A 25,810-nucleotide genomic window follows, 5' to 3' on the forward strand; every position below is an offset into this window, starting at 1 on the left:
AGGTCATCAGTCCCCTAGAACTTAGAACTACTTAAACTAACCTAAGGACACCACACACATCCATGCCCGAGGCAGGATTCGAACCTGCGACCGTAGCGGTCGCGCGGTTCCAGACTGTAGCGCCTAGAACCGCTCGGCTACAACGGCCGGCTTCTAGGCATGAACCCGATCGAACATGCCTGGGATATATTGAGAAGGGCTGTTTATGGACGACGTGACCCAGCAACCACTGTGAGGGATCTACGGCGAATCGCCGTTAAGGAGTGGGACAATCTGGACCAACAGTGCCTTGATGAACTTGTGGATAGTATGCCACGACGAATACAGGCATGCAGCAATGCAATTGGGTATTATAGGTACCGGTGTGTACAGCAATCTGGACCACCACCTCTGAAGGTATCGCTGTGTGGTGGTGAAACATGCAATGTGTGGTTTTCATGAGTAATAAATAGGGCGGGATTGATGTTTATGTTGGTCTCTATTCCAGTTTTCAATACATGCTCCGGAGCTCTGGGAACCGATGTGATGCAAAACTGTTTTTGATGTGTATATAACAGTCTCCGTGTTTCCCTATTGTTTTTACTCTCTACAGCTCCTTCTAGTACCATGAATTTAGACCCTGATGTAACACGTCCTATCATCTTCTCCCTTCTTCTAGTAGAATTTTTTCCACACATTTCTTTCCTTGCCGATTCTGCAGAGAACCTACCCATTTATTATTTTTCAAATCACTTAATATTCACCGTCCTTCTGTAACATGACGTCTGAAACGGGTCGGTTCACCACTTTTCCGGTTTTCTTACAGTCAATTACTTATTTGCATACAACGCTCTCTCCAGACGTACATTATCAGATATTTCTTCTTTAAATTAAGCCCTATGTTTGATACTTTGGAACGCTTTTGATCAAGCACTGCAGAGGAGTGTAGTCAGTACAATCGTAATTTGAGGAATATCAGCCACACAGTCCCGAAAACAGTCAAGTGGACAGATTGTGAGTGGTTCAAAAATGGCTCTGAGCACTATGGGACTTAACTTCTAAAGCCATCAGTCCCCTAGAACTTAGAACTACTTAAACCTAACTAACCTAAGGACATCACACACACCCATGCCCGAGGCAGGATTCGAACCTGCGACCGTAGCGGTCGCGAGATTCCAGACTGTTGCGGCTAGAACCGCTCGGTCACTCCGGCCGTCGATTGTGATAGGTGTTATACTTCTTTTTACCGGAGGTGTCTTTGATATTAGAGATGATAGTATTTTAAGTATCTTTGATATCTTTGATAAATGTCTCAACATCTCTCCCAAAATACCCACTACAAGTAGCTTCCAAACATCTGACAGCAGTCAAAGCGATTTTAAGTACTCACAATCAGTAGCTAACCATATTGTGCCTGAGAACAGCAATCACAACTGGACTGCGTCCTGACTGGTGTAGTGTTTGTCTGAACACCAAACAATTAACTGTAAAATTGTTTTAATTTCAGTATTTACCATGCTACAAGGATAACAAGTTCCATTTCTGATTGAAGCTGCAACACCCAGTCATCTATTAGCTGTGGTGTGTAACAGTGCCTCATTGCAAAGTAAAAGTTTGCAGTATTTATTTGGATTAAATCAAGCGCTGAATGCGACACTCAATAACAGTACTGAAGACGGCTCAACTTCAGGGAAGAAAATCAACCAATAGACATCATAATAAAATATATAAGCTGCATTCACAAACAAACGAACCAGAGGCTATAAAATGAAAACTGCAGAAGGGATCGTGATGCCATTTCCTATGGAAGAAGAGGTGGTCGCTATAAGAAATCTCAGGTCCCAAACCCACCGCTAGAAGCTCATGGACGTACAGCCACGTGACGAAAGAGCGAGCAAGTGCATGCGTCGACCGTCCACAGCGCTTAGTCGCGCTGAAAACGGTGATATGAAGACTTCAAAAGAAGATAAAAGCGGTGTAGTGCTTTTCCTAACAGCAAAAGGAGAGCAGGGGACAGAAATCATCAACAAAAGGCGCAATCCGCTCAGAATAACGTGGCCGGTAGATGCGCATTAGGCAAGGAAAATGTGGGGAGAGCATTAGTGGTGGGGGTTGCGGGCAGACACTGTAGGAGAAATGCCAACTGCTGGAGGGGAAGTGCTGTTCTAAACTGAAGCCTATGCTCACATTTTTTGTAAATATTAAGTGGAGACCCTCCACGCCCACACTTGCAAGGTGACCATTCAAAAAGGTCTATCATCTCTGCTTTGGTTAATATATGGAAAGAATTCCATTGAAAATGCAGTTATTTATTTTCACCTGGCTTTTTAACCATTTGTAACTTTCAGAGAAGCGTCATGAGTGGCGAATTTTGAGTACAACCTACATTTCTCTTCTTGCCATGCTACAATTTGCTTCTTTTGCCAAAAAACAGTGGAGCTTACATGGTGTCATCTCACTAACATGTTGTGTAGGCGTAATTGCTAGTGAATCCTGAAACAGGGGTTTATTATGTTTATTAGGTGAGGAACTCAGGACAAGAAAGGTTAGTAGCTTATGAAGAAGCATATCCTTGGTACAAAATAGACATGTAATGTTTTCACTTGTGTTGTTCCAAAACTCATAACTTTTCTCGTTTCGCTAGCTATCGATGGCCCTTAAAAATTACATTCTTTCATCGAAAAAGTATGTAGTTTGTAGAATAACACGGTAGATAATAAAGTTTTGCATAGTAACCATATGGAAAAATACACTTCTCTTTGCATGCCATTAATTGTCATCTCATTTCGATATTTCAAACCGTTTAAGAAATATGAAGAATGTCGTTGATATTTCGCTCTGGCGCGATCACAAGTGAGTGTGCTACATCAAATCAATTGTTTTGAGATTGGTGACGGATAGACCTCCACCAAAGTCTAAAGGAAAATAAAATATCTTAGATAAATTTCATATGAAGCAACATATTATGTAGTATGCACGAAATGTAAAATCATAACGACCTCTATTTCTCATTGCAAACTTTTCCGAATTTCGCGCAGTGTCTTACTTCCATGGGAGTATCACAGTGACTAAGATCCTTAACGAAATGATGTGCACATCATGATAAATCTGGCATACAAAGCTATAAGTAACGCAAAATGATAAGTTTTTTACCCAATAATTTCTGTAAAATCGTTTGAGAAAGACTGCAGGGCATGTGCCTCAGTTCTCTCATTGCCGACTGTCTATAAGGTGGCAAACACTGGCAGCCTCCCCTTCCAAACAAAAGAATGAACTCGCCCAGCGCTTTAGACGAAAACTGGTTACTGTCCATACGGCACCGTATCCGGCACGGAAGGAGCATTGCATGTCAGTTGCAAAGGTCAAAATGTGGCACATACGAGGGCCACTCCAAAAGAAATGCACACTATTTTTGTAAAAATACAGTTTTCATTCTGCATGTGTGAAAGTTTTGCAGTGTGTAGATACATCCTTCCCGCTTGTTTTCAAACTTAGTTCAACCTGTTCCCGTGAGTGGAGCCGTCACAGCATGTCTTCCAGATGGCTGCTACACTTGGCGTTCGTCAGAAGCAACGTGCTGTCATAGAATTCCTGTGCTGTGAAAACAAGACAGTGGGAAACATCCACAAGAGGTTGAAAAAGGTGTTTGGAGATGCTGCTGTCGATCGCAGTACAGTTAGTTGGTGGGCAAGCAGGCTACGTGATGAAAGCGGGCACGGCAATATTGAGGATTGTCCTCGCAGCGGCAGGCCTCTACTGCGCACACTCCAGACAATGTGCAGAGAGTTAACGAATTGGTGACTGCTGACGGACGCATCACAGTGAACGAATTGTCATACTACGTTGGAATAGGGAAGGAAGTGTTTTTGCAGAATACTGAAACTGTTAGCGTTAAAAAAGGTTTGTGCCAGGTAGGTTCCCAGGATGTTGACAGCGGCTCACAAAGAAACAAGAAAACCGGTGTGCAGCGAACTTTTGCAATAGTACGAGAATGGTGGAGATGAATTTCCTGGAAGAATTGTGACAGGTGATGAAACGTGGGTCCATCATTTTTCACCAGAGACGAAGAGGCAATCAATGGAGTGGCATCATGCAAATTCACCCAAGAAAAAAAAATTCAAAACCACACCTTCTGCTCGAAAAGTTATGGCTACAGGTTTTTCGGTTCCGAAGGACTCTTGCTTGTGGACATCCTGCCAAGTGGAACCACCATAAATTCTGATGCATATGTGACGACACTGAAGAAACTTCAAGCTCGACTGAGTCGTGTTCGACCACATCGGCAAAAGCAGGATGTTTTGCTGTGCCACGACAGTGCACGGCCACATGTCTGTCAAAAAACCATGGAAGCGATCACAAAACTCGGATGGACAACACTGAAACACCCGTCTTACAGTCCTGAGCTGGCTCCATGTGACTATCATCTCTTTGGGAAACTGAAAGACTCTCTCCATGGACCAAGGTTTGAAGATGACTCCCTTGTGCACGCTGCTAAACAATGGCTCCAACAGGTTGGTCCAGAATTTTACCGTGCGGGTATACAGGCACTGGTTCCAAGATGACGTAAGGCAGTTGAGATGGATGGAAATTATGTAGAGAAATGAAAATATTGTTCCTAAAGAATGTGTTTACACATTGTAAAACTTTCAAACATGTAGAATAAAAGATGGATTTTTTAAAAAATAGTGTGCATTTCTTTTGGAGTGACCCTCGTATGATTCAAGGACGGACGGATGTCATTGGCTGATGATGCATGACCTGGCGCTCCGTTTCTGATCTGAAACTACAGCACCCAAGAAAGTGGAGATGCAACCACCCCAGGCGTTGCTTTAGATGTGGCGTGTAACAATGGCCCACTGCAAAATAAACTTGCAGTACTCCACACCGCACTACCGCTGCCATTGTCCAGCGCATGGATGTCTTCATTATTGGAGGCCGGAAAGTTACGGTGGCAGACATTGCCCCAGGGATCAGACTGAGCGTAGGCATTACAACAGACATTCAGTGCTCTTCGTACACTTTTGCCATTCATCTACATCCACATGGCTACTCAGCAAGTCAGACTTAAGTGCCTGGCAGAGGGTTCATCGAACCACCTTGACAGTAATTTTCTATTATTACAATCTCGAACAGCGCGCGGGAAAAACGAATATCTGTATCTTTCCGTGCGAGCTCTGATTTCCCTTATTTTATTATTATGATTGTTTCTCCATATGTAGGTCGGGGTCAACAAAAAATATTTTTGGCATTCGGAGGAGAAAGCTGGTGACTGAAATTTCGTGAGGAGATTTCGCCGCAACGAAAAACGCCTTTGTTTTAGTGATGTCCATCCCGAATCCTGTATATTTCAGTGACACTCTCTCTCCTATCCCCCCATGAACCATGGACCTTGCCGTTGGCGGGGAGGCTTGCGTGCCTCAGCGATACAGATGGCCGTACCGTAGGTGCAACCACAACGGAGGGGTATCTGTTGAGAGGCCAGACAAACATGTGGTTCCTGAAGAGGGGCAGCAGCCTTTTCAGTAGTTGCAGGGGCAACAGTCTGGATGATTGACTGATCTGGCCTTGTAACATTAACCAAAACGGCGTTGCTGTGCTGGTACTGCGAACGGCTGAAAGCAAGGGGAAACTACGGCCGTAATTTTTCCCGAGGACATGCAGCTTTACTGTATGATTAAATGATGATGGCGTCCTCTTGGGTAAAATATTCCGGAGGTAAAATAGTCCCCCATTCGGATCTCCGGGCGGGGACTACTCAAGAGGACGTCGTTATCAGGAGAAAGAAAACTGGCATTCTACGGATCGGAGCGTGGAATGTCAGATCCCTTAATCGGGCAGGTAGGTTAGAAAATTTAAAAAGGGAAATGGATAGGTTAAAGTTAGATATAGTGGGAATTAGTGAAGTTCGGTGGCAGGAGGAACAAGACTTTTGGTCAGGTGATTACAGGGCTATAAATACAAAATCAAATAGGGGTAATGCAGGAGTAGGTTTAATAATGAATAAAAAAAAATAGGAGTGCGGGTTAGCTACTACAAACAGCATAGTGAACGCATTATTGTGGCCAAGATAGACACAAAGCCCATGCCTACTACAGTAGTACAAGTTTATATGCCAACTAGCTCTGCAGATGACGAAGAAATTGAAGAAATGTATGATGAAATAAAAGAAATTATTCAGATAGTGAAGGGAGACAAAAATTTAATAGTCATGAGTGACTGGAATTCGAGTGTAGGAAAAGGGAGAGAAGGAAACATAGTAGGTGGATATGGATTGGGGCTAAGAAATGAAAGAGGAAGCCGCCTGGTAGAATTTTGCACAGAGCACAACTTAATCATAGCTAACACTTGGTTTAAGAATCATGAAAGAAGGTTGTATACATGGAAGGTTCCTGGAGATACTAAAAGGTATTAGATAGATTATATAATGGTAAGACAGAGATTTAGGAACCAGGTTCTAAATTGTAAGACATTTCCAGGGGCAGATGTGGATTCTGACCACAATCTATTGGTTATGTACTGCAGATTGAAACTGAAGAAACTGCAAAAAGGCGGGTATTTAAGGAGATGGGACCTGGATAAACTGAAAGAACCAGAGGTTGTACAGAGTTTCAGGGAGAGCATAAGGGACCAATTGACAGGAATGGGGGAAAGAAATACAGTAGAAGAAGAATGGGTAGCTCTGAGGGATGAAGTAGTGAAGGCAGCAGAGGACCAAGTAGGTAAAAAGACGAGGGCTAATAGAAATCCTTGGGTAACAGAAGAAATATTGAATTTAATTGATGAAAGGAGAAAATATAAAAATGCAGTAAATGAAGCAGGCAAAAAGGAGTACAAACGTCTCAAAAATGAGATCGACAGGAAGTGCAAAATGGCTAAGCAGGGATGGCTAGAGGACAAATGTAAGGATGTAGAGGCTTGTCTCACTAGGGGTAAGATAGATATTGCCTACAGGAAAATTAAAGAGACCTTTGGAGAGAAGAGAACCACTTGTATGAATATCAAGAGCTCAGATGGCAACCCAATTCTAAGCAAAGAAGGGAAGGCAGAAAGGTGGGAGGAGTATATAGAGGGTTTATATAAGGGCGATGTACTTGAGGACAATATTATGGAAATGGAAGAGGATGTAGATGAAGATGAAATGGGAGATAAAATACTGCGTGAAGAGTTTGACAGAGCACTAAAAGACCTGAGTCGAAACAAGGCCCCCAGAGTAGACAACATTCCACTAGAACTACTGATAACCTTGGGAGAGCCAGTCATGACAAAACTCTACCATCTGGTGAGCAAGATGTATGAGACAGGCGAAATACCCACAGACTTCAAGAAGAATATAATAATTCCAATCCCAAAGAAAGCAGGTGTTGACAGATGTGAAAATTACCGAACTATCAGTTTAATAAGTCACAGCTGCAAAATACTAACTCGAATTCTTTACAGACGAATGGAAAAACTGGTAGAGGCGGACCTCGGGGAAGATCAGTTTGGATCCCGTAGAAATGTTGGAACACGTGAGGCAATACTAACCTTACGACTTATCTTAGAAGAAAGATTAAGAAAAGGCAAATCTACGTTTCTAGCATTTGTAGATTTAGAGAAAGCTTTTGACAACGTTAACTGGAATACTCTCTTTCAAATTCTGAAGATGGCAGGGGTAAAATACAGGGAGCGAAAGGCTATTTACAATTTGTACAGAAACCAGATGGCAGTTATAAGAGTCGAGGGGCATGAAAGGGAAGCAGTGGTTGGGAAAGGAGTGAGGCAGGGTTGTAGCCTCTCCCCGATGTTATTCCATCTGTATATTGAGCAAGCAGTAAAGGAAACAAAAGAAAAATTCGGAGTAGGTATTAAAATCCATGGAGAAGAAATAAAAACTTTGAGGTTCGCCGATGACATTGTAATTCTGTCAGAGACAGCAAAGGACTTGGAAGAGCAGTTGAACGGAATGGACAGTGTCTTGAAAGGAGGATATAAGATGAACATCAACAAAAGCAAAACGAGGATAATGGAATGTAGTCAAATTAAATCGGGTGTTGCTGAGGGGATTAGATTAGGAAATGGGACACTTAAAGTAATAAAGGAGTTTTGCTATTTAGGGAGTAAAATAACTGATGATGGTCGAAGTAGAGAGGGTATAAAATGTAGACTGGCAATGGCAAGGAAATCGTTTCTGAAGAAGAGAAATTTGTTAACATCGAGTATAGATTTAAGTGTCAGGAAGTCGTTTCTGAAAGTATTTGTATGGAGTGTAGCCATGTATGGAAGTGAAACGTGGACGATAACCAGTTTGGACAAGAAGAGAATAGAAGCTTTCGAAATGTGGTGCTACAGAAGAATGCTGAAGATAAGGTGGGTAGATCACGTAACAAATGGGGAGGTATTGAATAGGATTGGGGAGAAGAGAAGTTTGTGGCACAACTTGACTAGAAGAAGGGATCGGTTGGTAGGACATGTTTTGAGGCATCAAGGGATCACAAATTTAGCATTGGAGGGCAGTGTGGAGGGTAAAAATCGTAGAGGGAGACCAAGAGATCAATACACTAAGCAGATTCAGAAGGATGTAGGTTGCAGTAGGTACTGGGAGATGAAGAAGCTTGCACAGGATAGAGTAGAGCTGCATCAAACCAGTCTCAGAACTGAAGACCACAACAACAACAACTCTCTCCTATTTCGCGACAATACGAAACGTGGTGCCCTTGTTTGAACTTCTCGATGTACTCCGTTAATCCTATCTGGTAAGGGTCCCACTCTGAGCAGCAGTACTCCAAAAGAGCACGGACAAACGTAGTTTAGTCAGTCTCTTTAGTAGATCTAATACATTTTCTAAGTGTTCTGCCAATAAAACGCAGTCTTTGGTTCGCGTTCCCCACAACATTTTCTGTGTGTTCTTTCCAGTTTAAGTTGCTGTAATTTTAATTCCTAGGTATTTAGTTTGGCTGATTTATCGTGTAAACGAAGTTTAACGGAATTCCTTTCAGCATTCTTGTGGATGTGATTCTTCAATTTCTCAGAATGGTTCAAATGGCTCTATGGGACTATGAGACTTATCGTCTATGGTCATCAGTCCCCTAGAACTTAGAACTACGTAAACCTAACTAACCTAAGGACATCACAAACACTTCAGTTTATGACGAAATAAATCTCGGGTGAACTACCTGGTATGAGTGTGCATAGGACACAATATTTCGGCAATCGACAACGTTACCATTATCTGGTGCGCTGATTGTGTGAATTGACCGGTCTTTTCGACATAATTCATAACGTTCTTCCATGAAGTTCCTTTCCCTGAACTCCTTCCACTGTTAACAAACCCACTACATCCCATTGCTCTTCTCCTGAAGCCTCTATTTCCATGTTTCCAGCGCTGCTTAGTACAGTGAATGCTCGACACATGCAGCGGTTTTCATTTAACAACTTCCGCCTCTTTTGTTTTTTTTTTAATTCACGATACATTAAATAATACCTGCTTAAATTATTATTAGTAACTTCCGCAAAAAGGCTGTAAATAATGATCCGTGTTCCAGCGGTCCTTTGTACAGTTAAAATTACAGTGTTACCGGTGCGCACCTAATACGTTCCAAAAACGGTATTCTTCCGGGTCTGTACCTCGGTTTCTATTGGTGACAGATAGACCGGGTCCAGTGTTTTGGATAGGCCTTCAGCTAGAGACTATTAGTGTACCCAGCGGAAGGTAGTGTCACTATACGACGATACACGTTTTAAAGTATGAATATTACAAACTTCCTCCTGCTTAACCAGTTGGAATAAATCGGTTGGTTCTTTTTGCATTTGATGTGGCCTGCGGTGGGCCTTGGCAGGCTTATGGAGGCTCCATTGGTTCATGGGTGATTTCTTAGAAAACCCAAAAAAGGGTTTTTTTGTCATTTTTCCGTACAAGAACAGAGCCATATAATACAAGACTGCTTTGCACAGAAAATGCTTTAAATGCTTACGATATATTCTAAGACCCTGATCTCGAACTACCTTGACCATTTTCTGGGTATCATTATCCATTTCCGAGACACATAGGTTCAAAACTATACTACTTCCACACGTAAAATACGCACACAAAATCCGGTGTGAGACGTAAATATGGTTTATAAGGTGACGTAGCATTGAGAAATATGCTATAAAGCGTCTCCGTTATCGTCAGAATTGTTCTGGGAACCCGATATTGTTGGTACTGAAGCACATGCATAATTTTTGTGCGTGTAAAATCCTGTCTGAGGTGTAAAATTAGTTTTGCGTCATTTCAGTTTCACATTAGGAAATATAAAAATTTACTTACCCATAAAGTTCTTTTCATATGAGTGACATGTCCAGCCGTTTCACGGAAAAGAAGTGAACCAGCGGAAAAATGCTCCTATCGGAATACAAAAAAGGCGAATATGCTCATGTTTAAAAGACTGACTGAAAAGTGGAGTACCAGCTGTCTCATTCTTCCACAGCACCTTTAAAAATTTCCACAAAAATTTGGCAAGAGCACATATTCGCGTTCTTTTGTGCTGAGAGAGGAGGAGAGAGCGGTGGTGGGAAACAGATGGAGTGCAATAAATACTGGACGATAGTAGACAATAGTTGTGGTATAGAAAGAGGCAAGGAGACAATGGCAGTGTGTGAGAAAGTGGGGTACACGGAGGCAGTACAACATAGCTGACGGTGGGAACAGTTCTAGGAAAAGTGTGAAGGAGACAATGGCAGTTGTAGAGGAACTAAGAGAAAAAGAAAGTGAATGTAGGTTTGACCAAGTGATAATGAGACACAACCTATTACAATGACAACAGGAAGAGAGAGTTAATGACAGTGAAAAGAGACAGCAGCACTGGAAAGGAATGAATGAGATATTAGCAGTTAGAGAGAGCAAGACGTAGACAATGACAGTGAGAGGAGACAGTAGTAGAAGGAAACTGTGGCTGTGAGACAGGAGACAGTGACAGTTACGAAGACACAAAAACATAATGACAATGAGTTGAGCTGAATGAGGCGTAGTGGCTGGGTATGAGCGACTTACATCGCTGGACTAGAGGTGCGAGCGAGTCACTAGGGGAGCTCATGAGAGAGAGAGGTGATCTGTGTGTTAAAAAGACTGCGAATATGTTCAAATACCAAAGTTTTGGGGACATTTTAACGACGCTGAGGAAGGTAGGACATTTTTATTTTATTTTTTTATTTTATTTTATTTTTGTTTTACTTTATTTTATTTTATTTTTAATTTTTTTTTTTTTTTTTTTTTGCTCCGAAGGAAACATTTTTTCACTGCTATAATAAAAGTAAGAAAGTACGAATTTAGTCATTCAGTTGCCAATCTCATTTCGGTAATCTTTTATAGTCTACTTTTCAACGTCTTCTTAGCGTAGTGTACTGCAAGTCGACTAAAACAGGCTCCCTACCTGCTCTGTAATTGCTCCCATTTAAGTTTTTAGGAACAGAATTAATTAAAACAGTTGTTGTTGTTGTTGTTGTGGTCTTCAGTCCTGAGACTGGTTTGATGCAGCTCTCCATGCTACTCTATCCTGTGCAAGCTTCTTCATCTCCCAGTACCTACTGCAACCTACATCCTTCTGAATCTGCTTAGTGTATTCATCTCTTGGTCTCCCTCTACTATTTTTACCCTCCACGCTGCCCTCCAATACTAAATTGGTGATCCCTTGATGCCTCAGAACATGTCCTACCAACCGATCCCTTCTTCTGGTCAAGTTGTGCCACAAACTTCTCTTCTCCCCAATCCTATTCAATACTTCCTCATTAGTTATGTGATCTACCCATCTAATCTTCAGCATTCTTCCGTAGCACCACATTTCGAAAGCTTCTATTCTCTTCTTGTCCAAACTATTTATCGTCCATGTTTCACGTCCATACATGGCTACACTCCATACAAATACTTTCAGAAATGACTTCCTGACACTTAAATCTATACTCGATGTTAACAAATTTCTCTTCATCAGAGCCGGCCGCGGTGATCTCGCGGTTAAGGCGCTCAGTCCGGAACCGCACAACTGCTACGGTCGCAGGTTCGAATCCTGCCTCGGGCATGGATGTGTGTGATGTCCTTAGGTTAGTTAGGTTTAAGTAGTTCTAAGTTCTAGGGGACTGATGACCACAGATGTTAAGTCCCATAGTGCTCAGAGTCATTTGAACCATCTTCTTCAGAAACGCTTTCCTTGCCATTGCCAGTCTACATTTTATATCCTCTCTACTTCGACCATCATCAGTTATTTTGCTCCCCAAATAGCAAAACTCCTTTACAACTTTAAGTGTCTCATTTCCTAATCTAATTCCCTCAGCATCACCCGACTTAATTCGACTACATTCCATTATCCTCGTTTTGCTTTTGTTGATGTTCATCTTATATCCTCCTTTCAAGACACTGTCCATTCCGTTCAACTGCTCTTCCAAGTCCTTTGCTGTCTCTGACAGAATTACAATGTCATCGGCGAACCTCAAAGTTTTTATTTCTTCTCCATGGATTTTAATACCTACTCCGAATTTTTCTTTTGTTTCCTTTACTGCTTGCTCAATATACAGATTGAACAACATCGGGGAGAGGCTACAACCCTGTCTTACTCCCTTCCCAACCACTGCTTCCCTTTCATGTCCCTCGACTCTTATAACTGCCATCTGGTTTCTGTACAAATTGTAAATAGCCTTTCGCTCCCTGTATTTTATCCCTGCCACCTTTAGAATTTGAAAGAGAGTATTCCAGTCAACATTGTCAAAAGCTTTCTCTAAGTCTACAAATGCTAGAAACGTAGGTTTGCCTTTCCTTAATCTTTCTTCTAAGATAAGTCGTAAGGTCAGTATTGCCTCACGTGGTCCAGTGTTTCTACGGAATCCAAACTGATCTTCCCAGATGTTGGCTTCTACTAGTTTTTCCATTCGTCTGTAAAGAATTCGTGTTAGTACACTCCTGGAAATGGAAAAAAGAACACATTGACACCGGTGTGTCAGACCCACCATACTTGCTCCGGACACTGCGAGAGGGCTGTACAAGCAATGATCACACGCACAGCACAGCGGACACACCAGGAACCGCGGTGTTGGCCGTCGAATGGCGCTAGCTGCGCAGCATTTGTGCACCGCCGCCGTCAGTGTCAGCCAGTTTGCCGTGGCATACGGAGCTCCATCGCAGTCTTTAACACTGGTAGCATGCCGCGACAGCGTGGACGTGAACCGTATGTGCAGTTGACGGACTTTGAGCGAGGGCGTATAGTGGGCATGCGGGAGGCCGGGTGGATGTACCGCCGAATTGCTCAACACGTGGGGCGTGAGGTCTCCACAGTACATCGATGTTGTCGCCAGTGGTCGGCGGAAGGTGCACGTGCCCGTCGACCTGGGACCGGACCGCAGCGACGCACGGATGCACGCCAAGACCGTAGGATCCTACGCAGTGCCGTAGGGGACCGCACCGCCACTTCCCAGCAAATTAGGGACACTGTTGCTCCTGGGGTATCGGCGAGGACCATTCGCAACCGTCTCCATGAAGCTGGGCTACGGTCCCGCACACCGTTAGGCCGTCTTCCGCTCACGCCCCAACATCGTGCAGCCCGCCTCCAGTGGTGTCGCGACAGGTGTGAATGGAGGGACGAATGGAGACGTGTCGTCTTCAGCGATAAGAGTCGCTTCTGCCTTGGTGCCAATGATGGTCGTATGCGTGTTTGGCGCCGTGCAGGTGAGCGCCACAATCAGGACTGCATACGACCGAGGCACACAGGGCCAACACCCGGCATCATGGTGTGGGGAGCGATCTCCTACACTGGCCGTACACCACTGGTGATCGTCGAGGGGACACTGAATAGTGCACGGTACATCCAAACCGTCATCGAACCCATCGTTCTACCATTCCTAGACCGGCAAGGGAACTTGCTGTTCCAACAGGACAATGCACGTCCGCATGTATCCCGTGCCACCCAACGTGCTCTAGAAGGTGTAAGTCAACTACCCTGGCCAGCAAGATCTCCGGATCTGTCCCCCATTGAGCATGTTTGGGACTGGATGAAGCGTCGTCCCACGCGGTCTGCACGTCCAGCACGAACGCTGGTCCAACTGAGGCGCCAGGTGGAAATGGCATGGCAAGCCGTTCCACAGGACTACATCCAGCATCTCTACGATCGTCTCCATGGGAGAATAGCAGCCTGCATTGCTGCGAAAGGTGGATATACACTGTACTAGTGCCGACATTGTGCATGCTCTGTTGCCTGTGTCTATGTGCCTGTGGTTCTGTCAGTGTGATCATGTGATGTATCTGACCCCAGGAATGTGTCAATAAAGTTTCCCCTTCCTGGGACAATGAATTCACGGTGTTCTTATTTCAATTTCCAGGAGTGTATTTTGCAGCTGTGACTTATTAAATTGATAGTTCGGTAATTTTCACATCTGTCAACACCTGCTTTCTTTGGGATTGGAATTATTATATTCTTCTTGAAGTCTGAGGGTATTTCACCTGTTTCATACATCTTGCTCACCAGATGGTAGAGTTTTGTCAGGACTGGCTCTCCCAAGGTTATCAGTAGTTCTAGTGGAATGTTGTCTACTCTGGGGGCCTTGTTTCGACTCAGGTCTTTTAGTGCTCTGTCAAACTCTTCACGCAGTATCGTATCTCCCACTTCATCTTCATCTACATCCTCTTCCATTTCCATAATATTGTCCTCAAGTACATCGCCCTTGTATAGACCCTCTATATACTCCTTCCACCTTTCTGCTTTCCCTTCTTTGCTTAGAACTGGGTTACTATCTGAGCTCTTGATATTCATACAAGTCGTTCTCTTATCTCCAACGGTCTCTTTAATTTTCCTGTAGGCAGTTATCTATCTCACCCCTAGTGAGATAAGCCTCTACATCCTTACATTTGTCCTCTAGCCATCCCAGCTTAGCCAGCAGAGTTCAGTAAGTTAACAGAGGCATTGAGGAATATTTTCGTAAATTAAATTTCCAAGCATTTTGTGCAAGGTTATTAATATTTAGGAGACGTCATAAAATACTGAAATAGTGCTATAAACCATCGCTACAAAGCTATAAGCATTTAAAAACGCCCTCCCTGAACATGTTTGACTTGATTTGGTTTGAGTAATCTCTATTCAGTTTAACAACCAACTATATTTATGCACAATGATAACATGTGTCTAACTATTGTAGTCTCAAGTGTCACGAACTTAACTAACTAGTAGTTTTAGAAAACCAGGCGTCTCGATGTTTGCGCGCGCTCCCATCAACTGCTGCGTACGGCATCCTTCATCAGCTCCTCGAGAGGGTCAGCATCCCGCTGAGGTGCCTTTCCTAGTCCGTGTCTTGTTCCGCTCACCCTAACAACGTTTACATGCCACACAAATTCCGGGAGACGGAAAGTGAGTTTCGGAACCATTTTTCGTTGCCGTTTTTATATCCTAAAGCCTGAAGCTCTTTTGCTAGACCGGTCAAATAATGCCTCTGAAAATCAGCTGTTCCACGTTCTTGTTTAGACAGCGCAAAGGGTGTCACTCTTCAGTTAAATATTAGTAGTGGACAACTTCATGCTAGAACTAATTTTTCTATTTCTCCTTCACTACACAGTAATCACTCCGTGCAAATTGGACGAAATTTTTCAAAAACAAGACGTAATCGGACAGCCCGAGAACTTTTCAAAAACGATTGGGCGTTTACATGGGAGCGAAAATCGATTGTGGACATGGAAACCTGACAGCTGGACTCTTGTTTCCTGTAACGGCTTACGAAATCCGATTTTGGGTAAACATAGTGAATGTCATTCGTCTGCCTTCAGACAGCGTCAGTTCAAATGGTTCAAATGGCTCTGAGCACTATGGGACTTAACTTCTGAGGTCATCAGTCCCCTAGAACTTAGAACTACTTAAACCTAACTAACCTAAGGACATCACACACATCCATGCCCGAGGCAGGATTCGAACCTGCGACCGTAGCGGTCACGCGGTTCCAAACTGAAGCGCTTAGAACCGCACGGCCACACCGGCCGGCCAGCGTCAGTTCCACCTCTCTGCTACCAAGAAACTTTCTGGTCAGTCGCTCTTCACACTGCTGTCTTGCTTTTGCAAATTAAACCTCTTCGTGGCTCATATTCCTAAAAACTGCTATGTTACTTCTTTATCAAAATAAATCGTTACAGTTTTATCTGTTTACGACTACAATAGTTTAAATCTCTACACAGGGTGTTACAAAAAGGTACGGCCAAACTTTCAGGAAACAGTCCTCACACACAAATAAAGAAAATATGTTATGTGGACATGTGTCCGGAAACGCTTAATTTCCATGTTAGAGCTCATTTTAGTTTCGTCAGTATGTACTGTACTTCCTCGATTCACCGCCAGTTGGCCCAATTGAAGGAAGGTAATGTTGACTTCGGTGCTTGTGTTGACATGCGACTCATTGCTCTACAGTACTTGCATCAAGCACATCAGTACGTAGCATCAACAGGTTAGTGTTCATCACTAACGTGGTTTTGCAGTCAGTGCAAAGTTTACAAATGCGGAGTTGGCAGATGCCCATTTGATGTATGGATTAGCACGGGGCAATAGCCGTGGCGCGGTACGTTTGTATCGAGACAGATTTCCAGAACGAAGGTGTCCCGACAGGAATTGATCGGCGTCTAAGGGAGCACGAAACATTCCAGCCTATGACTCGCGACTGGGGAAGACCTAGATCGACGAGGACACCTGCAACGGACGAGGCAATTCTTCGTGCAGTTGACGATAACCCTGTCAGCGTCAGAGAAGTTGCTGCTGTACAAGGTAACGTTGACCACGTCACTGTATGGAGAGTGCTACGGGAGAACAAGTTGTTCCGTACCATGTACAGCGCGTGCAGGCACTATCAGCAGCTGATTGGCCTCCACGGGTACACTTCTGCGAATAGTTCATCCAACAATGTGTCAATCCTCATTTCAGTGTTGCTGTGTGTTTCCATTCCATGATTAAAGCGATTTGAAGAGAAGTAATAAAATGAGCTCTAACATGGAAAGTAAGCGTTTCCGGACACGTGTCCACATAACATATTTTCTTTCTTTGTGTGTGAGGAATGTTTCCTGAAAGTTTGGCCGTACCTTTTTGTAACACGCTGTAAATAAAAATGCAAATGTTCGTTTGTTCAAAATCGTATGTTTCCGAAAGTTCTTGACCGACTAATTTGAAATTTTGATACAACATTGCATCCTAATACAGGCCTGTTTTTAGGTAACGTAAGACATAACACCACTTTTATTTCGTAAACGGTTACACATATCGTAACGCTGTTTTCGGCGAATGTTAGAACGTCGAGGGGGACGTATGGTTTTGTTTGGTTAATACTTTTAGCGCTGGTATCAAGTAGGACAGGGCTTCCCAACGTGTGGTCCGCGAACTCCTTAGGGGTCCCCCGGCTCTTTCTAGGGGGTCCGCAGCCACCCTCCACCGAATCGTATAAAATAATGAGTAAAATTATTGAATAAAAATGTGAAAATCAAATTCATCACTAATTTTTTGTGTGAAAAACATGTGTACTTTTACTTCAGGTCGTATTCCCAAGCAGCCTTTGCGCTTCCTAAGTGAGAACGCATTCACAGTTTAGTGGCGGAGAATGCGGCTTCTCAGATCGACTGTTTCGCAACAATACGGGGGTCGTTTGTGCAACGACTCACGTCGGTAGATGCGCTGAATCCTTTTACGCATGCGCGGAGCGAGCTTTGTCGACCAATCACAGAGCTCGCTGGCACGTATGCGGCCCCAGGCATCATTAAATGTTAAACTTGCTTTGTCGGTGCACTACCTATTTCATAAGTCGATTTTTGACGTTCAAGTTGTTTTCATTCATCTCTAAAGCAAAGACTATTGATACTTTGGGGGGGGGGGGGGGGTTCATTGGGAACATGGAACTAGCATTAAGAAGCTTTCAGTTCCCGTGGGTTTCCCTCTGAAATTTAAAGTTACTGTGCTGTTGACTGACTAGGGGTCCGCCATGGATTTTCGACTGAAAAGGATGGGAAGCCCTGAAGTAGGATATTGAAGTAAGTACGTTTTTTTAAATGAAACCATATAGTTTTTATAACGTCATTTGATAGCTCTTAAGAAGGCAATTACAGCGTTGATTTCGAAACCCACCGTTAAAAAAATTCTAGAAATGTCATGGAATCTGAGAGTACATTGGCCGGAAACGGCTTTGTGGTGCAAACACTGCTAAGCAAGCGTCTTGTACCGGGTTGCATAGTTGTATACCGTCAGGTAGGCCTGCGCTACCAGAATAAAGTTTTATTTCCTCTTGAACCCACTTACTACTTAGATCCAGATTCACCTACGAATGTTGTATATGGAAATACGACATAGCCTGGAATCTACCCTATCACAAAGAGCTTAGAAAAACTATTTAACATTTGTGTATCCTCCCATATTTACGTGAGCTGAAATAGATAAATCAACTGTTTATTCTTTAAAAACAAACATGTCTTATACGCTGCAAAAATCAAGTACTGCATTAAATATATAAACATTGCCGCGCGGGGTAGCCGTGCGGTCTTGGGCGTCTTGTCGCGGTTCGCGCGGCTCCCCCGTCAGAGATTCGAGTCCTCCCTCGGGCGTGTGTGTGTGTGTGTGTGTGTGTGTGTGTGTGTGTGTGTGTGCGTGCGTGTGTGTCGTCCTAAGCGTAAGTTAGATTAAGTAGTGCGTAAGCCTAGGGACAGATGACCACAGCAGTCTTTACCACAAATTTCCAAATTTAAACATTAGAAAGAAGCTTTGACCTACCTTTTTTCGTACATGGCAGGTAAAATACGTGCTGTCGGACAACTGTTTGTACCTACAAAGCTCTCAATTACATCATATGAAATAAAATCGTTGAACTAAACGTTTAATTGAAAATACTTTGGTGACTACCCGTACATCGCAAAATGAATATTCTTCGAAATGAAACGACGGTTCACTCTGAACGTAAGCGCGTAATGACAGTGTTACCAGCTACTTCCAATACACGCTGTCGACTTATTTGACATTGCAAAGGAATTTCGTATACACGTAAATGAAATAAACAATCTACTAACAATGATTTGATAACCACCCAAATCACGTAACAAATTTTGTCTTCCAAAAAAAATAAGTTTATCCTCTATTTAAGCATTTGTTCAAACTGTTGACTATGGACTGAAAGGCACATTTCCAATCGCCGTTCGAAAGAACTATGAACGGATGTGGTTACAGTGGATGATATGGTAATTCGACGACACATATCGTCTTGCGCAGTTGGGGCTTCGTCATAGACTGTATCTTTGAGTGCTCCCCAAAGAAAGAAATCGAGAGGAACCTAAGTGGGAGAGCTCGCAGATCATTTTCCAACAGAATTTCGTCCTATCCAACGTTCAGGAAAGTTCTCATTCAGTATTTCCATTTCAACACGGACGAGTGAGCTGGACAATCGTCGAATATTCAGTCTTAGATCTTCTAGAAAAATGTCCACAATGTTCATCAGAAAGTGTGCTTATGAATGTCCATTTAGAATGCCTGAGATGAAGTTAAAGTCCCACAATGTAATTTCCTATGATATCACACCACACGTTTACGCTCCTCGGCCAGTAGTTATGAAAATTTACATCAGCGTGGTTAGTAAACGTTGCTTCGTCGGTAAAGGACACACGCAGGAAAAACGTAGGGCCGTCTCTGAGTTGCTGAAGGTCAAACCGACAAAATTCTGTACGACTTTCGAAATCACGGTCATCGAGTGCCCGATGTAGTGACAGATGATATAGACGGAAATTCTGTCGATGCCGGATGCGAATGACACTCGTCTGGCTGATTTCACATTCCTCGGCAATATGTCTCGTACCAATGTGCGGATCCCTTAGCGTCGTAGCCAGAATAGCTTCTACGAGTTGCAGTCTTCTTTCTTGTCCTCTTTTTGACGTTCATGCTGCCTGTCCGCACTAGCGTCTTAATAATTCGTGCAATTGCCCGGTGCGTTGGACACTGGACATCCGGATAGATAGCCTTACAACGCTGTAGCACAAGTGTTTGCACCGCTAATGCCGACTGCAGCCACCGTGCTCTCAAATTCTGAAACATTTTTCTCGAGGTTTTTTTTTAATTTTTATAACAGGTTTCAACGTCAATATTCGCAAACCCTGTATCACTGCAATTGTCTTCTCAGGAACCATCGAAGGAAGTTATAAATAGCATAAGTAAAAAAGTACTTACTTCAATATCTCAGTTGATACCAGCTCTATAAACATTAACGACACAAAAAATACGTGCCCCTCGACGCCCTAACATCTGCCAAAAACCGCGTCACGATATGTATTTATAAAAGTAGTGCTACGTCTTACGTGACTCACCCTCTATACCAGATTTGAAAGACAGAGTTCTGCCTGTCGACTGTTCCCATTCGCTTGGCTGTACGCCATAAACATCATTTCGGCTTGTATCCGACACAAATATAGGGCTATTCTGCTGCTTATAGTACGCTGCATCAATCACACAGCCTGCAACACACAAGGAACACGTGGTCAGAGGAACCTTCATACGTCAGCACCATCTACCGTGACAACATGCTATTACGGTCACATGTTCATACAAGCTTTTTTCCTGCATTTCTAGGCAGGAATCCGTCCCTGCAGTTTGTCAGTTTCATTAATGTTCATCCTGTTTATATAACTTTATGAGATTTTTTGTTACATTTCTCTATTATTAAATTTACAAAACAATTATATATTACATATATCGAAAAAAGGTGCGTATTTAAATGCAATGTTGAGTCGAAATTTGAAAGCATTCGGTAAAAAACTTTCGGAGATTTGCTATTAGGAACATTTACCGTTTATGTATAAGTAAGACGTTCGTTTCTTCAGAATCTCAAATCTCCGAAAGTTCTTCACGGATAGCTTTGATATTTTGATACAACAATGGATTCGAATACTCAAGTATTTTTATACATCTACTGGGCCAACAACTGGTACACACATAATAAAAGGGGAAAAGTTATAAAAATTTAGATGTTGGGTTGTTCAAACTCGTTAACCTCCGAAAGTTCTTGACAGACAGCTTCGAAATTTTGACACGACGTTGAATTTTGATGTGGGCGTGTTTTTAGGTATAAAGGAAAACATGATTACCCAGAATCTCAAGATGTATCGTTCTGATTTACCTCAAATTTTTATACGTTACTGTAATAAACGTTTAGACGCATTATTTATACAGTAATGAAATGTTGTTAAGAAACAGAAAGTTGCATTTATGGTTTATTGATTTTTGATTAGAAGATTAGAATACTACCACAGATTCTGGATTTGCTACAACAATAAATAAGGCTCAAGGTCAGAGAGAGGGAGGAAGAGGAGTAATGGACAGAGGGGTGGGAGGAAATGAACATAGAAAATGGGAAGCAGGAAATGGACTAAGGGAGGGTGCAAGAGGAGATGGAGAGAGGGGGGGAAGAAAAGATGGGCAGACAAAGGGGGAGAAAGTGATGGACAGAGAGGAGGAGAGAGGGGGAGGAGGAAAATAGGGTGATGGAGAGAGAGGGGAGGGAGGAGAAAATAAGCTGAAAGAGGGGGAGGAGGTGATGGACAGAGACAGGGGAAAGGAGGAGATGGACAAAGGAAGGGAGAGGGGGAAATGGACAGAACAAGGGAGAGGAGGAGGAGATTAGAAACGTGCGGTTTTCCATTAAATTAGACTGAGCCACCGTGAAGTGTGGCCGGTACAGCTAGTATTTAACACGAGAAAGGCAAGCTCGCAGTTTTACCTTCTAGCGTTTCCACCACTAGCATTCTTCTTGTTGGTTTGAGCATAGCTCGTACCACTGTTTCTGCGTTAAGTTTTGAAAAATCACGAACATTTTCATTTTTGTATCCCTTCGCAATGAAGTGTAAAGTAACAAAAATTTTGAAAGAATTTAGTGTCCCTCCACAACAGAACTATTACAGGGTGGCACTTTTGAAAGGGGCACGGCCGATTCTTTTCACTCATCATAGCTGAAGTCAAGTTTCTGCTCTGCCTCAAATGACTTCATAGTCGACGGGACTTTAAATACTAATTATTCTTTCCTTTCTTTCGGTCCTCTCAACAAGGGAATATCCTTGGCATCAAAGCTGGATTATCTGTGTGTCACTCGATCTCATAAGTTGATAGAATCTGCAATTAGAACTGTGTGAATATTCCACGTTGCAGGATGCATCTTCAATGTGTATTCATTTATGATTAACAGTATATTGTAACTTGTTACGTACTTTAGTTTACGAATCAGTTACTAACAATATTACTTACACAGCATCAGTCTAGATCCAGACGAAGAGGGCACGGATGATGGCCTGTTTGAAGGACTGAAAAAGTTTCTGGAGGAGGACTTGAGTATTGAAGAGCAAAATCATTTTCTTGGAACAACGGCGCCGGCAATGGTACAACGAGCTCTTCAACTGAAACAGCTCAAGCCTCCCAGCGGACTACACTTCAGTCTCCAACAGCAAGGTAACAGATTACCTAATTCCTCTTAAGCACAAGTATCTCCTGAATTCTCTTAAACGAATTTTTTTCCACCTCTACATTTCTGAAATGACTGGAGCTCATACCTTAAGCTTTAATTCAACATTTCACAAAAATCAGGTTAATTTCTACACAGTATATTAAAGCTCCCATCAACTGCCACAGTTAAACTTTGAGGAGATCCGGAACACTTTCGGTGTTGACAGAAACTGAAATTTCAGAGTTGTATAAACAAGTGCAAAGAACAACTTGAACACGTAGTTAACACTTGGAACCCGACGTGTGTGATTCTGTGGCATCCTTAAGGAAAATAAGGAATGAAAAGCTGTTTCTTTTAGAACTTACCACAGATAACGAATGGAATAAAAGTATTAGTATTCTGAGTGATTTATTTCACGCCAACAGATTCCCCAACTCACCGGTTTGCTCTCCCATTTACAACGATTGTAGTAATTTCAAGGGCCATTATCGTTAACCTCGTGCGGTGTTCGGAAAACCGGAATCGTGTAACTTCTTTGAGGTAGTGCTACGTGACTGTTCTCTGGTGGTATGTGGCTATTGTCAGAAGGATAATGCTGAGCTTCTTTCTTCTTCTTCTTCGGCTTACCCACTTCAGCATTCATTGCAATGTTTGCATATTGCATGCCCTCGTCCATCCATTCTTTTTCACCGTGTCGTCTTGTACCCATACTGTCATTTCAGTTCAACAAGAGAAAAACATGATGTGTGTTGTCTGCTTGAGTAACATGTACATGAATTGTATATTTTCATATTTAAGTCATTTTGGACACATGTCTGAAGAGGGAAAGACCACCAACCAGGCATTTGGCTGTTTTGAGTATAAAATAAGCACTTTCTGCTACACCCTGGGATCGTTGTTGTAGCTCTGGGAATATAGACAAATAACTGACGACACTCAAAGGATTCAGTACTTTTTTAAGCAAAACTTCGAAGTCACTTTAAGAATTATAAATTTTAAAGTGGAAGAGTAACGTGTTAACAACCAAAACCTCTTTCCTGTGCAGGGTCAAAAGTGTTCAGTCTCATAATTTGAAATATGGACCCTTTGTCGTCATTTACACTCAGGTGACAAAAATCATAGGATATCTACTAAATCGTGTCGGAACTCCTTTTGGCTTGCGTAGTGCAGCACCCCAACATTGACTCAAGAACTCGTTGGAAGTCTCTTGCAAAAATATTGACGCATGCTGCCTCTACAGCCGTCCCTAATTGCGAAGATATTAACGGTGCAGGATTTTGTGAACGAACTGACCTCTCTATTATGTCACATAAATGTTCCATGTGACTCATATCGTCATATCGGGTGAGGTTAGGTTAGGTTAGTGTTGTTGAACGTCCCGTCGACAACGAGGTCATTAGAGACGGAGCGCAAGCTCGGGTTAGGGAAGGATGGGGAATGACATCGGCCGTGCCCTTTCAAATGAACCATCCCGGCATTTGCCTGAAACGATTTAGGGAAATCACGGAAAACCTAAATCAGGATGGCTGGAGACGGGATTGAACCGTCATCCTCCCGAATGCGAGTCCAGTGTGCTGACCACTGCGCCACCTCGCTCGGTCATATCGGGTGATCTGGGTGTGAAATCAACCGCTCGAATTGTCCAGAATGTCTTCCAAAGCAATCGCGAACAGTTGTGGCCTGTTGACATATCGTGCATTGTCTTCCATAAAAATTCCATCGTTGTTTGGGAGCATGGAGTCCATGAATGGTTGCAGGTGGTCTTTGTTCAGCTGGACCGGAGAACCTAGTCCATTCCACGTAAACAGGTGGTTGTTGACAACTTGGGTCTATTAATTTGTGGGGTCCGCGTCACACTCGAACCCTACCATCAGCTCTTACCAACTCAAATCGGGACTCGTCTGACCAGGCCACGGTTGTGCCGTCGTCTATTATCCAACCGATACTGTCACGAGTCCAGGAGAGGCGCTGCTGACGATGTTGTGTTATTAGTAAAGGCAGACGCGCCGCTCGTCTGCTGCCATAGCCCATTAACGCCACATTTCACCGCACTGTCCTAACAGATACGTTCCATATACGTCCCACATTGGATTCCGTGGTTATTTCACGCAGTGTTGCTTGTCTGCTAGCACTGACAGCTCTACGCAACGCTGCTGATCTCGGTCGTTAAGTGAAGGCCGTCGGCCACTGCATTGCCCGCGATGAGAGGTAGTGCCTGAAATATGGTACTGTCGGCGCACTCTTGGATCTCAGAATGTTGAATTCCCGAATGATTTCCGAAATGGGATCTGCCATTACCGTTGCTCGTTCAGAGTCTATTACTTCCCGTCGTGCGGCCATAACCACGACGGAAATCTTTTCACATGAATCACTTGAGTGCAAGTGACAGCTTTGCCAACGCTCTGCCCATTTATACCTGTGTAAGCGGGAGTAACGCGTACATATATGTGCATCGCTGTCCCATGACGTTTGCCACTTCAGTGTATTGTACGCAATAATGAAGCATAGAATAACAATCAGAAACAGAAGCAACTCAGTTTTCACCAGCGAAAATCAAGCTCTTCTCCCCAAGACTGATTGTCAGTCAAAGTAATATACCATTAAGGCCGCAGCCCCCTTCAACAAACAGTCTAGCAATGATCAGACTAAGCTGTAAGTCATCGTAAACAACCTACTGGGACAAAATACTGGTCACCCACTGTAGACGGTACAGGACTGGTACGAGGCATCTGGGACTTAACATCTGTGGTCATCAGTCCACTAGAACTTAGAACTACTTAAACCTAACTAACCTAAGGACATCACACACATCCATGCCCGAGGCAGGATTCGAACCTGCGACCGTAGCAGTCGCGCAGTTCCGGACTGAAGCGCCTAGAACCGCTCGTCCACAGCAGCCGGTGTCGCCATTTGTTTCCTTCTGTTACGTTGTTTAGGTGTTGCACTACCACTTTCACGTAACTACAAATGTGTGTGAAATCTTATGGGACTTAGCCGCTAAGGTCATCAGTCCCTAAGCTTACACACTACCTAACCTAAATTAACCTAAGGACAAACACACACATCCATGTCCGAGGGAGGACTCGAACCTCCGCCAGGACCACCCTCAGAGTCGATGACTACAGCGCCTGAGACCTCTCGGCTAATCCCGCGCGGCTTTCACGTATCTGGTTGAATGGGCTGAGAAATAATTGCCGAGATAGTTTACGTCTATTGGAATATGTTTCCGCATACACCGTACAAGAACGAACTGCATTCTTCCTACCAGAGGAGCATGTCAACTTTTTCAGCACTGTTAAATCCTATCGTCCGCTCACGACCTACTGCTGTTATCAACATTAGCGGCTAACTAACCTTTATAATGAAAAAGAATTTCCTTTGAAAATTTTTATTTTTAGAGTGATTAAAAATA

General features: G+C 43.2%; 1 protein-coding gene across 3 annotated transcripts in view; it reads left to right on the plus strand.

Annotated features, from left to right (window-relative positions):
• Positions 1-25,810, plus strand: part of LOC124595441 (probable poly(ADP-ribose) glycohydrolase 2) — a 457,210-nt gene that overhangs the window by 336,797 nt on the left and 94,603 nt on the right. For all 3 annotated transcript variants that reach the window (XM_047134183.1, XM_047134185.1, XM_047134184.1), the window contains one exon: positions 22,207-22,403. In XM_047134183.1, the coding sequence (XP_046990139.1) occupies positions 22,207-22,403 (197 nt within the window). The remainder of the gene's footprint in view (positions 1-22,206; positions 22,404-25,810) is intronic.

This window comes from Schistocerca americana, chromosome 2 (assembly GCF_021461395.2).
Source record: "Schistocerca americana isolate TAMUIC-IGC-003095 chromosome 2, iqSchAmer2.1, whole genome shotgun sequence".
NCBI lineage: Eukaryota > Metazoa > Arthropoda > Insecta > Orthoptera > Acrididae > Schistocerca > Schistocerca americana.